The following is a 17,265-nucleotide window of genomic DNA, read 5'->3' on the forward strand; positions in this document are numbered from 1 at the left end:
ATGCCGCTAGCCGGTAAGGTGACATCCTCAGCGGTGCAACGCAGAACGAGGGCTGGACGGGGCTGGACTAATAGCTAGCTAGGTGGAAAGCTAACGATAGCCGGCCACCTGTCCCATCCATCCTGCTTGCAAGTGTCCGCTCATTAGACAACAAAGTGGACTACATCCAACTTCAACGAAACTCGCAACGCGAGTTCAGAGACTGCTGTGTTTTTGTTGTGTGGAAACCTTGCTGTATCGGACTATCCAGCTACCAGGCCGGCAGCTCTGTCGCCAGGTAATACTAGCTAGTGGAGGTGGGCTGTGTTAACACGGACTGGTGCTTGTATCCAACTAACTGCTAACTGCTGGTGGAGTTTGTGACTGTTAAATGCCGACCATTCTACATTCCATGCAAATTGTTTTTTGTGTTTACAGCCCACTGAGCGCTAATGCTAGTATGCGTTAGCTGAACTTTACACAACCTATGTGTGTGCACCAAATGTGTGACATGTTTCGTATGTTGTTTTTATATAATGTTGTTATATATATTTGAAATGTGTAACACCACTTGAGCCACGGTGAAACGTTGTTTTGTATATATGGTTGAAATGACAATAAAACACACTTGAGTTGACTTGACTGTCTCACTGTCTGTAAACGGTAGGCGTGGCTTGGGAGTAGACGCTAAAGCAGTGAAGCAAGTGCATTCTGGGATTTGGTGTCTTACATCCACATGAGCCAAAAACACATTTTGTGGCTTATCTCGGCCTAGAAGCCACCAATTTCTAAAATAAAGTCACATTTCTACTACATAAGTGACCCAATTTAAAGATATATTCATCTTTCTTACGCTGAAATATCCCTTTAAATATATGATACTACTACTGTTGACCGCAGCAATAGCAGTGGCAGCTGGCACATTTTTCTCCCAGGCGGGCTTTACATAGAATTGAATTGTGCTTGTTGAATACACTGGATGGACAGTAGCTTAAGGAAGGTACATAAAATAAATGATTTAATTAGGGAAATGATGGAAAAGCAACTTGATTGATCGGATTCTGCAAATGTTTTTGGATTTTGACGATGTTTTCTGTTATAGGGTTGTATGCATATTGCATGTTACAAAACAATAGATTGAAAACACTTTGATAGGGGTTATTTTTGTGATTAAAGATGTAAAGGTATGGACATTTAAAAATTGATAAGACCCCAAAATCATTTTGCTTCCTCCTTCTCCCTTTCGGACAAGAGTTTTTTTATTCATGAGTATTTATTGATTTGGTTATTCTTGCTTTTTGTTATTTCATAGTGAAATAATTTTGTGTCTTGTATATTTTTTTATGTTAAAAAAAAAAAAAAATCATAACAATACCAAAAATCAAGGTATCACACCAGTGTATTTTAAATAAATGGAAAGGCCTTTATTTGTATTTGCTGAGCTGAATGAATTTGTTACGATAAAACGTGCTTAGTTAAGATAAGTTAAGGTATTTCATCTAGTACAAAGTCTTTATAATAAGTATCCTTTCATGCTACAATTTGTAATGGTGAAAGAGGAAAGTAAGCGAAAGATATAGTGGAGCGAGTGTTCATACGCATGAGTCCGTCAAGTTTGTTTGTAGCATGGGAAGTGGCGTTTGCCTCTTCCAGGCCCCGTTTAGTGCGTGTGCAACGGTGAGAGTGACACTCTGAGGTGGTCTGCTATAGGGCTGGATTTGAATATTCGTTCGATGGGTAGGCATTTGATTTTCAATTTTGGGATTTGAATATTTTGTTGTTGAAAAAAACGTGCATGCAGGCTGAACTTCACTGTGGTGTTTTGTCGGGATTAAGCTGCTAGCTAAACGTCTGCTACAAGTGAGCAGTCTGATGTGTGTAGAGGTCTGTATGGTTATACCGAAGCAGCCTGGTGTCGTTGTCAGGCGATTTGATAAAGGTAGAGATAATAACGTTACGGCCGTGCACAGTGCCAATACAGTGAGGCACTGGCTGGCTGAGCATTCATTCACACACACTGCATCTGGAGTCACTCGTTAGACGGTCCGGCACTAACGCAGGTCTTTTAATTTGTTTTGAATGCCTGCGGCAAAAAGTTTCCAGTTCAGCTTTTGGAGGAAAGCAACCCGACGTCAACCTGCGGGGGACAATCATGTAACGCTTACCGACTGTCAGACTCATCAGTCCGTAACAGTAATAGGGAACATCCGTGCCTCTATCGCTGCTACAAAAAAGTTTTAAAAACTATGAAGCAGGGCTGTAGTCAAGTCCACATTTGACAAGTCCAAGACCAGGACTAGTCGAGACTGAGTCAAGACCAAGTCTAACGGGTTCAAGTCTAAGTCAAGACCGAGTCCAACAAAGTTTGAGTCCAAGTCAAGACCGAGTCCAAATGAGAGACAGTAAATACGGGAGACAGAAAAAAATGAATCCTCTTCAAGACCACTTACTTACCTGTTCATGATTTATGTGATGGGAGAGACAGTATATCTTCTATTAAGATGATAATTTGGCATTATTATTTGTAATAATCAAAAACCAAGTGCAGAGTAACACACCATAGGATCAAATTAGGCCATATTATCTACTTAAAGCCCATGTTGCAGGTTAACCACCACTGTTGATTAATGGGTACATAAAGCACTCAACATATGTATATCATTGTTAAAAATGTCTCCAAATAGTGATAAAGGCCAGTTTTCGCCGTTTTAGTCGTTTAGTGGTTTTTTTTAACACAATTCGATGATGACGTCACATTGGGGAGACGTGCCTCAGCCTAGTACTAGAACTATGGTGACTGACTGGGATGAGGAAGAGATGTTTTTATTGTCAGTGAATAGCACCGAGTGAAAGTCAATGTTTTCTTTATATCTAGTGACAGTGATCATATCGTTAGTTCAGATAAGTACTGGTAATCTAGCTAGATCTAGAAATAGAAGGCATCATGTTAGCTATGGGCTAACTTGCCAGTCAGTCCCACCTGTGTAATCTCCCGACGTTGTAAACACATTTTTGATTAGATATCTCACGTTTTGATGGACCCTACTAGCTCTAGTAACAACATATTTGCCTAGTGTTCATTTATTACTTGGATGGGGATGCTGTTCGGCTTTTCACAAGTTTAGACAGCTAGCTAGCTAGCTAGCTAACGCTACGCCGACGTTTTGCTAATGTTAGCACAACAGCGTTAGCCTAGACGGCTAGGTAAATATTACGACTGTCTTCGTTGTTTCCTATATCTGCGTCCACGTTGTCAACTTAAGACATGTGGCGTTAGTGCTCCTTTTGTACCATAATTGTATTGAATGAAATGTTAAGCTTGGCTCCTACGAGATGGGTGGATTTTTGTTAGGTAGCTACGTTACACACCTGTGCTAGCGGAATTAGCTAATGTTGCGTAGCCAGCCAGCAGCTTCGTCAGTAGTTCCAGCGAGCTAACCACAACAGCTAACAGATCCACAAGCGTCTCTATTTCAATCATCACTGCAGGTTGACTGCTTTTAGCAGCAGAGGTTGATTGTGGGTGACAATACTGTTGTGGTTAGCTCACCGAAACTAATGCCGATTGCCGAAGTTGCTGGCTGGTTACGCAACGTTAGCTAATTCTGCTAGCATACAGGCTAACTATAGCCAGTTAGCTTTGTATGTAACAAAAACCCACCCATCTCGTAGGAGCGAAGCTTAACATTTCATTCAATAACATTATGGTACAAAAGGAGCACTAACGCAACATGTCTTATGTTGACAACGTGGATGCAGATATAGGAAACTCCGAAGGCAGTCGTAATATTTACCAAGCTAGCAGTCTAGGCTAACACTGTTGCGTTAACGTTAGCAAACGTCGGCGTAGCTAGCTAGCTAGCTGTCTAAACTTGTGAAAAGCCGAACAACATCACCATCCAAGCTGTGTTTCACTTTGCCTTCAATATTATTATACACATAATAAAGACACATGGACTCGGTCGAGACCAAAAGCCATATTTTGCAACACTAGTGGCACAAACCGAGCCCATAGACAGTGAACAGAGACGGGGCTTTCGCCTGTCGTCTCCCCAACGTGACGTAATGCAATGCATTGTGGGGGAAAAGAGAATCATTGCAAACCGATGTAAAATAGTTCTACTTTTTCGTATTTTATTCCGTTTTGTGATATCCATTGTATTTGATGTTGTTGGGTAACAGTTTAAATGTTTATTACCAACAAGCAAATTGCGCAAATTCATTAGAAAATAAACCCTGCAACATGGGCTTTAAAATATAAAATGGAAATGTTCCCATTCTTGAACTTATTACCTTCCCTGAATAATTCATAGTACAAAGTGCTCGCTGACATGAAAATATGATGCAGCCAGGTGTATACCAGGGGACCAATCACGATGCCTGCTACAGATGGATTATGAATTAAACTAATACCTGTTTTCTGAACGAGCTTGCTTCATCAATGGTTTTGTTTTGAAGGAAGTTACTTTTAGAAAAAAAGCATATAAGTGCTGAACTCGGTCGAGACCAAGTACAATATTTGGCGAGTCCAACGGCCGAGTCCGGGACAGGTCAGAGTCCAAGTACCAACGAGTCCAGGATGAGTCCGAGACAACAGAAAAGCGCCTCGAGTTTCGAGACCTACAGCCCTGCTATGAAGGTTAAAAAAAACAAACGCATGCACTGAACTGCCCAGGAGTTTGTGTAACAACAGGTGACTGTGTCCTGGAACAACAGAGCAGTCACTTCATCTCTTGCTTCTTCTTCTTTTCTTTCTCTCCTTTTCCGTGAAATAAAGCTGCCTTCAGGTCGCAGTTGGAAATGTTGGTTTCCCCCGCTTCTGCTGCTGCCGTCGCTGCCACCCAAGCTTTGAATATTCGCTGTTGAAAAGCACTGACGCTCCGAAGGTCAAAAAATTGTATTCGGTACAGCCCTAGTCTGCTTACATTTCCAAGTGAAATTGGTCTGTGGAAACAGTACGTTTCTCAATGAGGAGGTGTACTATAATTCTGAAGTTAGATTGGTCTTTGGAAATGTGGTTTTTATTATTAAGTTTGACCAATTATTAAAAAAATTGAAATTACTTTTTTCTCTGAAATACAGTTTGCAAGCAGTATCTCTTTTTTTAAAATCATCATTCAGTTTGTTTATTTAATGTTTATTTATTCATTTTGTTTAATTTATTTATCTATTATTGACGTTCACAGGAAGGCTGCTTTTATTTTGAAGTCAGGTCTTACGCACTCTTACTGTAACGCCCAGTATATACACATACTGCAAACTCTGCTGTACATTCACCTGAAAAACCCCGCTCCGACCACCTGCTCTGCATTTACCGTCACTCTCTCGCACACCACACACACACACACACACACACACACAAGACATAGAAAAGGGGAAAAGAAAACTAAAGGGTTGTTACTCATTCAGTCTCTCTTTCAAACTCAGTGCCGACTAATTTGGAACGATGCTCGAGCGCTGCCTGGAAGGAATTTGTGGCTGGGATGACGCGCAGACTTTAAACTGTATATAATGGTATGTCTAATGTATTTTATTTCCTAGCCCTGCTTCCCTTCCCCTAAGTGGCTTTGTCACTTGTCAAGCTGCTATTGTAAATAGAAACCTGTTCTTAATGACTTGCCTGAAACATAACAATAATACGAAAGGCAGATGTTAGTGGGTTTTTTTTTGTTTAGTGGGAATTTTATTTATTACCTCCTGTGTTGCTGATGCATTTAGAGGCACCGTCAGTCAGTTATTGAATTTCCAGCTCACTCTCTGTACCGCTGAGCAGTTTGTCCAATCGATGGATGGAAACCCTTTGAAGGGAAACAAAACTTTAAACTGAATCTGGATTTAATTCACTGGGGTTCTTTTTTGTTTCTGTACGCTGTGAGAGCTGCATACAGAGCACCTCATCCACCCTGTGACCTCAACACGCACGCACACGCACACGCACACACACACACACACGGCCAGGTGAGTAAACACTCCCTGAATTCAATCTGTGATTGTTTGTTCATGTCCTCTGGGTAAGAGCTGCAATCACATTGACTGTGTGCAAGTGTGTGTGTGTGTGTGTGTGTGTGTGTGTGTGTGTGTGTGTGTTTTAATGTCCTCTGGGTAAAAGGAGCAATCACATAGAGGGCAGACTGTCTCTATTTGCTTTGTAATACAACGTGCAACACCTTGCTGCGCCATGCAGTGTGTGTGTGCGCGCGCGTGTGTGTGTGCATCTGTTAGGCTTTAGAGCAGTATAGACACACACAGAATATTTCGACAATATTTTGGAGGATTTTTCAGTGATGCGAGTAGGAAAGCCACAGCCTGTGATCCGGGTACCAAGTACCATAACGCTAACATTCAAACACAGTGAAAGCTGCTGCCACTCTCACATTGATCAACAGGTCTTTACAGTAATAGAGGGGCTAACAGGCTTATTTTTGACCAACACATGCTCACTCCCAACTCATCAGGTGTATGTTGAAGTGACACACGGGACAACAACGGGACAACGATCCCCGGTCTCCTGGGTGAAAGTCCTGTGTTGTTCGACCCATCCACCCCAACCAAGCAACCTCTTTACGGAGATGTTCTGTCTTTTTATACTACTCCCTACCATTTTCGCTCTTCATACTACGTCATCTTAGAGCGCCGCGGTCGGACTCTAAAGGGTGATTTATCTCTCGGTATCTGGTCTTGCATTGCCAGACCTTCCTCCACAGCACTGCGAAAGAGGGTCTGGCTAGTCCGCACAGCATTCCAGGATAGGAGAAAAACGTGCTGTGGTTTATTGCCATTTCTTGGGCGGTGCTAAGCGCCGGACGTTTTTTTTCTGCAAACCCAAACAAATGCACTGATTGGCTGATCCCTGACACCCCCCCGGACATGAATGACCAACTCCCTCGCACACAAACACACAGCCGTCTCTTTCAACAGCATTGCGCACACCGCAGCAGCTTCGTTGGATGACAGTGAAGCTTCAGTCAACCAATTCGTAACGTTAGAATAAATCTCGGTCCATTTAGACCGATTCAGGGGTCTGTGTATCGATGTAGTCGTATCTGTGATAATACAACCGGATACCGATTTGTATCGGGGAATCTTTACACCCCAATTCTTAACATATTTAAGATATTGATATATATATATTTAGTATGTAACTGTTTCATCAGCGTTTCTGCAGGTTTCATCAAGTCAAATTTAAGACTTTTTAAGACCTTTTTAAGACAGTTATGAATGAAATGTAAGACCTTTATCACAACATGAACTGAGCCCTAAATTCAGTTTTTTCAAGCCAAGTATCGCTAAACTTGCATTTCCCCATAGCCGAAGAATAAAATCAGTTTTACGTCTGTGGTACATTCCGAAAGAGACTCGCGCCAATGACACGAAAGCTGGCTGCAATGTAAGTTGTAGTGATGGCCAAATGAAGCTTTGTGACCCAGTGTCTTTATTTTCTGAGCCCACTAGATGGCGCTCTTGGTTTTAAGAGAAAGGCCTAATCGGCAATTTCCACAGGATGCGGAACGTCTGCGGACCATCTGCGGACCGGCTCCGCTGCAGAACGGCTGCATGCTCCGCCGTCCGTCAATACCCACCAGGTCCGGATTTGTTGCAGCACGGCTGTGGCCATGACTGACAGCTGAAGTCACGTGGACCCACAATACCTCGCGAATTCACGTAGAATAGAACCACAAAACCAACAAAAGTTTGTTTCCATCCAGAGGAGTAGAGGGGAAACAACTCTGTGCTGTGTTTTCAAGGTGTAGTGCAGGGAAATATGATCCGCCGTGAGCACGGTGTATTTTACTTTGAAAATTAACCAGATTTTTATTTTGTTTCTGTGCTCGACTTCCTGTCCCGCACTATCTGCTGTGTGCTGAATTGCTGCGGAGCTCTCCGGCGTCCGGCAAAAATAGAAGCTCTGCGTATCTTCTCCAGAGGGCTGCGGACCGGCGGAGCTGGGACGGAGTAGGGACGCAGACGTTCTGCAGTCAGTGGAAATACACACACTGACTTTAATGGAAACCTAATGAGTCCGTCAACGTTCCGGAGACGTTCCGCAGATGTTCCGCATCTAGTGGAAATTGCCGGTCAGGCATTGCAATTCAGTGTATTCTCAACCCTTTGTTGAACAGAGAGCGCCATCTAGTGGGCTCAGAAAATAAAGAAATCACTAGTAAGTTGCATGTTGGTCTCATAGTCGTAATACAGCGAAATTATATTTGGACTAGCGAAATAAAGAACTACAACACTACGGAATAAAAAAAAAAAAGAGCATTAGAGGTAGCGTTGCATCGACGTAGAACACAATCTTCAGCGAATTTAAGACTTTTTAAGACCCCGCAGAAACCCTGTTTCATGCAGGGGCAGGGCGTGTGTCCACCTGCGAATGTAGTTCATGATGCACGCCCCCTACTATTGAATACATGTTCACATTATAAAGATGCAGAGGCACGCGGACTCAGACTCTTTTTTTGGTGACTCGGATTCAAACACTGGGAACTCAAGACTTGACTCGGTCTCGAAACTTAGTGAATCGACTACAACACTGGTTCCAAAAACAGTTGGAACAAAGATGGACGATTTTGCACAATAGCTGCAGTATCCCGTTTGCTCACACAAAAAGTGTTACACTGCTGAGGAAAAGCATTTCTCTACGATGGTTGCAATAAGGTCAGATTATTTTCTTTTTTCGAGAGAGAGAAACTCAAGAAATAAGAGCCAGTGAACACATTGGAGTCTTTGTACAGATGTCTTTATCTTTTACGGACTGCTGTTGAAACCATGGAGAGAACCAGGTCAGAGAACAGTTACATCCAGCTGCCTACATCTGTCTTTCCTGGACATCAACATCGATACAGTATTTCAGAATTCTACAAACTCCTTTCAAAATCACTTTAATGTATTTTTGTATCTTGTTCAGTATTTCTTTTTGACAGTGAAAAAACGTGAATGTGAGTGGGAAAGTGTGTGTAAAATCAATGTATGAGAAAGTAAAACTATGTCTATGTGAAAAGAGAATTAATGTACTGTATGTTGGAAGCATGCCCGGATTATCCATAAGTGCACTTGGGCCAGTGCCCAGGGGCACCAACCATTCACAACCAGTGGGGGGGCACCACATGACACAAGCTTTAACAATATTTTCCGTAAATTGTTATATTGACGTCACTTGAAATTGTTGAAAGACCATACATTACTCGTTTTTGAACACTAATTTCACAATAATAATACATTATAAATAAATCAATATTACATGACCACTATCACCCCGCCCCGCCCTCCCCAATCTGTCAGAGTTGAGTTGGTCCACAAGTACGCGCAAATGTATCATTTGGGGGGGGGGTTAACAATAATCAAAAGTGGTCAGTCAATCCCCCGAAAAATGTTATCATAATGATGAATGTAAAATATTAACTGTTATAAAAAATTATAAGTGGTTGGCTTTCTTGATTCAATGTAATTGGCAAGCAAAGAAAAACATTTTTCACAGAAACTAATCTAATATTGATAGTCTTTTGTCCATATCTTATTAATATTCGGTCCTTTTATTGTCGTTAGCTGTGATGCTAAAGCAGTTTTAGCTTTCCCATGATGCTTTTGAATGTTTTTGACCAATCAGAGGAGTTGCTTTCAGGGCCTGTGAAATAAAGTCGGAAAAATAAATATTTGACCGACCCACAATGCTGCAATATATAGTATTGATTTTGGCTTTTTGAATTGATAATTTTGAATTGAGACATTTGAATATAGTGCTCACTGCTCATAGGCCCACATGTATGTAGTTGGATAAGTTAGTAAATTACATTTGACACACAAAAAGGGGGGGGGGCCTTTGAGGTATAGTGCCTAGGGGCACCACATTGTCTTAATACGGGCCTGGTTGGAAGACCAGAATGAATTACGACTTGCACAGCCTCTTGTAGACAGATATGAAATCAGACTTTTCATTACCCACTCTGAACACTGAGCTCAGCTGGACCCTTCACCGCTGCTTCTTTTAATTAATGTTTAAAAGAGTCTCCAGGTTCTCCAAACGGCCCACCACATGTGACTCCTGCAGAGAGACACTCAGAGATTTAATCGCTCCAACAGAAACCCCTTCTAAAAAAGCTATGCTCAGAGCAGAAGTGGAGTTTAAGGTGTGCAGTATGCTGGATGTTCCCAGCATCCACTCCTGATCCTGACTCTGACAGCCACAGAGACAGTGACCCCAGCTGGACTCTCTGGAGAATTCTGGGGGGAAAAAAGCCTGCAGACTGACATACTGTAATCTCTAGCTGTGTGTTCAACCAAGCATTCAACAACACACACACACACACACACACACACACACACAGTAACGCTCTACTGACTGGAGATTTGAGGAAATGTCAGATTTGTCTGAAAAGTTGGTTTGACAGCAGAAACTTGACGGATGCAGCACGATTCACATTGTTTCCTTCAGCAACAAGCTGCAGAGAAACTGACTGAAGCTGGACACACACACACACACACACAGACAATTAATTGTGGTTATTAAGCAGTGAGCAGGATACAGCAGGAGTTCAGCACAGCTTGGACTTCACATGGAGTTTTCATTGATTTTTCCAATAAATAAGGACAATATCCGCTTTGGAGTTCTGATGCTTCACTATATTACACTTTATCAGGCAAAATGACCACAGTCTGTTTCACTACTTTTGCTGCTGCTAAGAGTACTTTTCTACTTGCTTTCTTTGCGCCACTGACCAACAAAAACCTGTTCTAAAGTCAATAACGCAGCATTTCATTGTTATTTTAACAGCAAATTAGTAAAATGCTATGCTTGTCACACACACAGAGACGCGCAACAGCACACAAACATGCAAAAGAGAAAAAAAAAAAAAAAAGATATATGATCTGCTCATGCGCTTTCCCTTCACGCACGAGCAGATCAGTTTCTTCTCCTGAAAATCTCTCCTTCCTGCTTAGCAAATCCGCTGCCATGATATCAACGCTCCAAGGTCCAAACGCGCCTGGCTTTTAAAGGGAATAGGAGTTGATCTCTGATTTGTTTATTGCATGTTATGCCCAAAACACACCTATGAATTAATGAAGACACTAAGAACAACCTTTTTTCCGCCGTTAAACTAGCAAAAGTGGATTTGTGCACGTCCTAAACGCGGCTCCGTCAGGCGCTTCACGCCGTGCGTTTAGATCGTTAAAATAGGGCCCTAAGAGGGCAGTTTAGCCTAACCTACTTTGATACATCAGTGCATGTTAAAATCGAGTATATTTTTCCCTGAAGAATGTTACTCCCACTATTGCTGGAACCAGTGGATAATAACATTTTCTTCTCTGTTGTTATAGAAACAGTCTTTTCTTCTCGTCCACATCTACAGGGAGGTCAGAGGTCAGGGTGTGGGGCTGGCGGGCTTGGTGACACAAACTTCATCAGGGGATTAAACATCTAACCACCTGCTGCTGTAGTATGTCTGGTATTCAGCTTTCATTTACTTAAGTTTAGTTGAGAAGAATCTTCCTCCTTTTTTAAAGCCGGTGTCATGAGGCTTTCAACTGTCAAGCAGCTCTGACACCCCTGATCAATCAGCAGAGAAATATCAATCACATGCAAGGAAATAACTAAATGAGGTCAGCGCTCCACAGACAATCTGACCCTCCTGTTTATGGACATAAATAATGAGCCGTTCACATCGCCGCTGGAAACATTCGTCATTTTCTCGGCTGCTGCTTTCTGATTTGGATGGAAAAAAAAAACCTGATGATGAAAGGGGAAAACTTCCAACCAACGTCCGAACATTTTTTTTGCAGAGCTGGCTGCTGGCGAAGGCAGCATAGGGCAAACGCTTGGCGTGCCAGAAAAAAACATTTAAAATGATTGAAGTACATTGCTGGACTTAAAGCCTGTCATAGATGTCCCTCCCCTCTCGCTTTCTCCGTTATCAGGGCGCCGCCCAGCACAGTCTGGTTTGGTTTAAAGAAATACAAACAAGCCAGAGCACTTTTCCCCCCTATCCCAGAATAGATAGGCAGTGTAGGCAGACCATACTCCAGCACTGACACAGCGCTGGGGAGGAAGGTCTGGCTAGTCCACACAGCATTCCGGGATGGGAGAAAAACATGCTCGATGGTGTTTTAAGCCCCCAACCTCTCCTTCCAGGCAGCGCTGCGACCATTGACTTCAAGGAACCTAACCCTAACCCTAACCCTAACCATAACCATAACCATTAACTAAACGACTTCAAGGCACCTAACCCTGACCTTAACCCTAACCATAACCATTGCCTAATCCTAGTGCCTTTCAGGCAGCGCTGCCTGGAAGGAGACGTTGGGGGCTTAAAACATTGATAAACGAAAAACGTGCTCTGGTTTATTGGCATTTCTTTAAACCAATCACAATCGTCTTGGGCGGAGCTAAGCCCCAGACACAATGACGGTGCCTCTGCAAAATAGCCTCGTGAAGGAACTTGTTTTGGTGTAACGTGTGTACTTTCAAAAGTAGTTTTAGTCGTGCAACAGAAAACTCAGATTGGACAGATAGTCTAGCTAGCTGTCTGGATTTACCCTGCAGAGATCTGAGGAGCAGTTAACCATAGTCCTCAGAAATCCACCGGAGGTTAGAACACCAACAGAAAAAAAGCAAGAACCTAAACAATCCCGGAAATGAAACACTGTCGGTATAGTCTAGCAGTAGCAACAAACACAAACACATCAAATGAGCCGGTCAGGCCAAGATCTCCAGAGTGTTTTCACAGAAAATGTCCGCTCGCTGGACAATAAACTGAACTACACCTTTACACAATTTGGTTCCTCTATGTACTGTACATAGATGGCTGACAATAATGTCTCTTAGTCTTGAATTAGCTGCAGCACTGAGCCTTTGGCTACGATAAACACAACTTTCACCAATGGATCATGCAGTTGCAAAACCAATAGGAACGCTCTGTCACTCTGAAATGACTTGTGATTGGCCAAAGTCTCCTGTGACGGCTAGATTTACTTAAGCCTGAATATAGAGCCAAGGAGGAGATGCATTAGTCTTGTGTTTTTTTTTCCAGACCACTTGAATTACAATAAATTGAAAGATTATAATGGAAGTTTTTTCCCAGTGACGCCAAAAATAAAGTGCCTACCTCAGCCTTAACTCTTTGAGAAGTTGGAGGAGTGCAGCCTGTTGTCTACAGCTCTTCATCTAACAGCTCACAGTGGCTGCTCCTGACTCTTCCATTACTCCCTGCAATGTGTTAAACTGATCTGCAGTCAAAACATGTGGAAAATGGCCGGTGTCTTGTTTTGTAGACGCATTTTTGATGAACAATAGTGGTCAATGTCATGCTCCCTTACAAACATGTTTTGCCAGTTTAATGCTTAGCAGCAACGCAATACAGATTTTTTTTTCTGGAATTATATATATTGGAATTATACAAATATATAAATATTGCAATATCTGTGTGCCCTGGTAGCTCACCTGGTAGAGTGTATGCCCCACGTCACAGGGATCAGTCCTTACGGCACCCTTTGCTGCATTTCCCCCCCCCCCCCCTTAAATGAAAATCTTTGAGATTGCCACTTTGAGTTTCAAGTCAAGGCTTAAAACATTTCTGTTTGCTATTGGATTCACTAAGTTGATTCAAAGATGGCCATTCCTACACATCTAAGTCTATTTTCTGTTTGTTTTTGTTTAGTTTTTTCATGATTGTTGAATTTTCTGTTCTATTTCTTTGTATGTGTATGCATGTAAAGCCCTTTGTGTCTGAATTGTGCTACAGTATATGAATAAATTGCCTTGCCTTGCCTTGATTTGACTTTAGAGTGCTCATATTATGCTTTGTGGCTTTTTCCCTTTCCTTTATTGTGTTATATATCTTTTTTGTGCATGTAATAGGAATTCAAATTGAAAAAGCCCAAAGTCCACCTCAAAGGGACTTACCATCTCCAACAGAAAACACTGTTCACAAACTGCCCCAAACAGCTCTATTGTAGTCCAGCCTTTACTTCAGAGACAAACGTGGTCACTTTGGAACACACGTTATAATGCTCACCTAGCTGCTAGCATGGCACACCCTCATACTCTGCTTCTGACTGGCTAGTAGTCCTTACCTAGGTACTGTCAGTGCACGCCCTCATACTCTGCTTCTGACTGGCTAGTAGTCCTTACCTAGGTACTGTCAGGGCATGGCCTCATACTCTACTTCTGACTGGCTAGTAGTCCTTACCTAGGTACTGTCAGGGCACGCCCTCATACTCTGCTTCTGACTCGCTAGTAGTCCTTACCTAGGTACTGTCAGGGCACGCCCTCATACTCTGCTTCTGACTGGCTAGTAGTCCTTACCTAGGTACTGAGCATGTGCGACTCCCAACAAAGATGGAAGAGAAGTGAGAGGTCTCACTCTGTAGCTAAAACAGAGAGCTCAACATACAGGGTGAAAAGAGGAGCTGCAGCAATGTGTAGTACAACATAAATATGGTGTCTTTATATATTAAACCATGTAAACCCATTCTGATATAACCTCTAAATACAAATATGAACCTAAAAATGAGCATAATATGACTGCACTTTAAGTTACTGCTGATGGGAACCCAGCACTTCCTGCTGCTGCTTCACGTTGGTTTTCCATCAGCGGACCAGCTGGAGTCACAGAGTTAGCGGAATTTAGCGCTAATCTCCGATAAGAATGGGTTTACACGCGAAGACACAGACACATTTGGTGCTAATTGGTCAGCGGCTCAGGCGACAGCTCCAACACGTCATGGAGGAAAATGACAGATTTTACCTAACCGAGCTGTCGTGTGAAAAACCGGTAGCAAAAATCCTCTATACTAAGATTCAACCAGCGCCAATGGTATGAAAGGTTACACACTTCCTGTCTCCTAAATGGGCGTGGCCTCGTTTGAATGTGTAGTGAACGTTGTGTGGGAGCTCTCATTTTCAACACAAAGAAAGCGGAAGGGGGGACATCGGGGGGACTTTCAGTGGCGCCGGAACTATCCGGTAAAATAAACTATGGTCGAACCAGACTAGTACTTTAATTAATTTTTATAAAAAAATAAAAGTATTTTAAGTATTTTCATTCCATAAATCACATGAGCAGCTCGGACAGTAAACTGAGGCACAATAAATGAGTTGGAATATATGTATGAATATGGACACATTTTTAGATCACATCAATCAGTAAAATGAGGCCAGATCAGCAGAGAGCAACGGTTGACTGATGGCAGCGTCACAGTTTAAATGTGTGTGAGAAACCTGGGAAATCAGCCGTGAATGTTAAATGGTCAGACTCTCTCAGTTCGACCAAGCGAAATGTTAAAAAAGTATTTCTTGAAATGTTTTCACCTTGAATGAAGCAGGTGACTGTTGTGGTGTACAGATGTGGACAGAGAGAAGAGGAAATCAAAGTATAAGAAATGTAAACTCACCCTGGACAGGACAACCTCTAAGGTGATGTTGTTGGGAGGAGCGCTGGGTACTGCACAGACAAAGACAAAAAAAAAAAAAACAGCGTGAACATCGAGTTATTCATCAGTCAAAGATAAAACCTGCTGCTAACAAATACGTTGACTCAGTGGAAATGTTGAGACAGCAGAGGAATCTGCACATTTTAGGCTCCTTAAAAAATCCTCAAGAGGAAACAATCTGAGAAGGAAAAACAGACCCTAGCCCATGACCACACTGAGGTCACAAACCAAACAAGCTGTGTAAAGTCCAGTTCAGAACTTAGCACAATACATTAAAGGTCCCATGGCATGAAATTTTCACTTTATGAGGTTTTTTAACATTAATATGCATTCCCCCAGCCTGCCTATGGTCCCCCAGTGGCTAGAAATGGTGATAGGTGTAAACCCAGCCCTGGGTATCCTGCTCTGCCTATCTGGAATCTCCTCCTTATGAGGTCATAAGGGGAAAGGTTACCTCCCCTTTCTCTGCTTTGCCCGCCCAGAGAATTTGGCCCAGCCATGAGAGAGAGACATCATGGCTTTTAAACGAGCCAAGTGGCAGTTGGTCAAGGCCACACCCCCACTCTCCACCTTGCCCCCCCTCCTCCTCAATAGCTACAGACACAGAAATGGCACATACTAAGGAAAGCTCATTGTGGGACTGGCTCTAGTGGCTGTAATTCTGCACCAAGGATGAATTTCAGGAAAGAGATTTCAGATACAGTATTAGGGGACCACTAAGGTCTATATAAAAGAGACTTCAGATACAGTATTAGGGGACCACTAAGGCCTATATAAAAGAGACTTCAGATACAGTATTACGGGACCACTAAGGCCTATATAAAAGAGACTTCAGATACAGTATTACGGGACCACTAAGGTCTATATAAAAGAGACTTCAGATACAGTATTAGGGGACCACTAAGGTCTATATAAAAGAGACTTCAGATACAGTATTAGGGGACCACTAAGGTCTATATAAAAGAGACTTCAGATACAGTATTACGGGACCACTAAGGCCTATATAAAAGAGACTTCAGATACAGTATTAGGGGACCACTAAGGTCTATATAAAAGAGACTTCAGATACAGTATTAGGGGACCACTAAGGCCTATATAAAAGAGACTTCAGATACAGTATTACGGGACCACTAAGGCCTATATAAAAGAGACTTCAGATACAGTATTACGGGACCACTAAGGCCTATATAAAAGAGACTTCAGATACAGTATTAGGGGACCACTAAGGTCTATATAAAAGAGACTTCAGATACAGTATTACGGGACCACTAAGGCCTATATAAAAGAGACTTCAGATACAGTATTAGGGAACCATTAAGGCCTATATAAAAGAGACTTCAGATACAGTATTAGAGGACCACTAAGGCCTATATAAAAGAGACTTCAGATACAGTATTAGGGGACCACTAAGGTCTATGTAAAAGCATCCAAAGAGCACCATGTCATGGGACCTTTAAGACCTGGCAGCACTTGGTTTCTTACCTGTCACAATGAAAGTTATAGAATACATATATGCACTGTATTACTATACCTCCTGAGTGAGTTAAATGAGTAGAAGTAGTAGATTGGGGATTGGGAACGAAACTCTCTTATATGCACTCTTTTTTAAACTTTTTATATTTATTTTTTATTTTCTTTATTTCTACCCTCGTTCTTTATTAGTTTTTCTTCGGTTTTGCACTGTATGCTTTAATTCTGTTTTTCTGTAGCGAATGTTTTATGTATACAGATTAATAGTTGTAACTTTACTTTCATCGTTCTAAAAAAATAAATAAAAAATGAGCGCTGACTTGACTAATTCACTGACTGTACAATAATCTGTAGCTCAATAAAAACATTTGAAATATAAAGTCCAGTTCA

At 42.0% G+C, this 17,265-nt stretch overlaps 1 protein-coding gene across 1 annotated transcript in view; it reads right to left on the bottom strand.

Moving 5' to 3' along the window:
• The window catches only part of dcc (DCC netrin 1 receptor), a 217,608-nt gene that overhangs the window by 102,480 nt on the left and 97,863 nt on the right, over positions 1–17,265 (bottom strand). The window contains exon 11 of the mRNA XM_031287325.2: positions 15,367–15,416. Within this exon, the coding sequence (XP_031143185.2) occupies positions 15,367–15,416 (50 nt within the window). The remainder of the gene's footprint in view (positions 1–15,366; positions 15,417–17,265) is intronic.

Source organism: Sander lucioperca, chromosome 14, assembly GCF_008315115.2.
Source record: "Sander lucioperca isolate FBNREF2018 chromosome 14, SLUC_FBN_1.2, whole genome shotgun sequence".
Lineage (NCBI taxonomy): Eukaryota > Metazoa > Chordata > Actinopteri > Perciformes > Percidae > Sander > Sander lucioperca.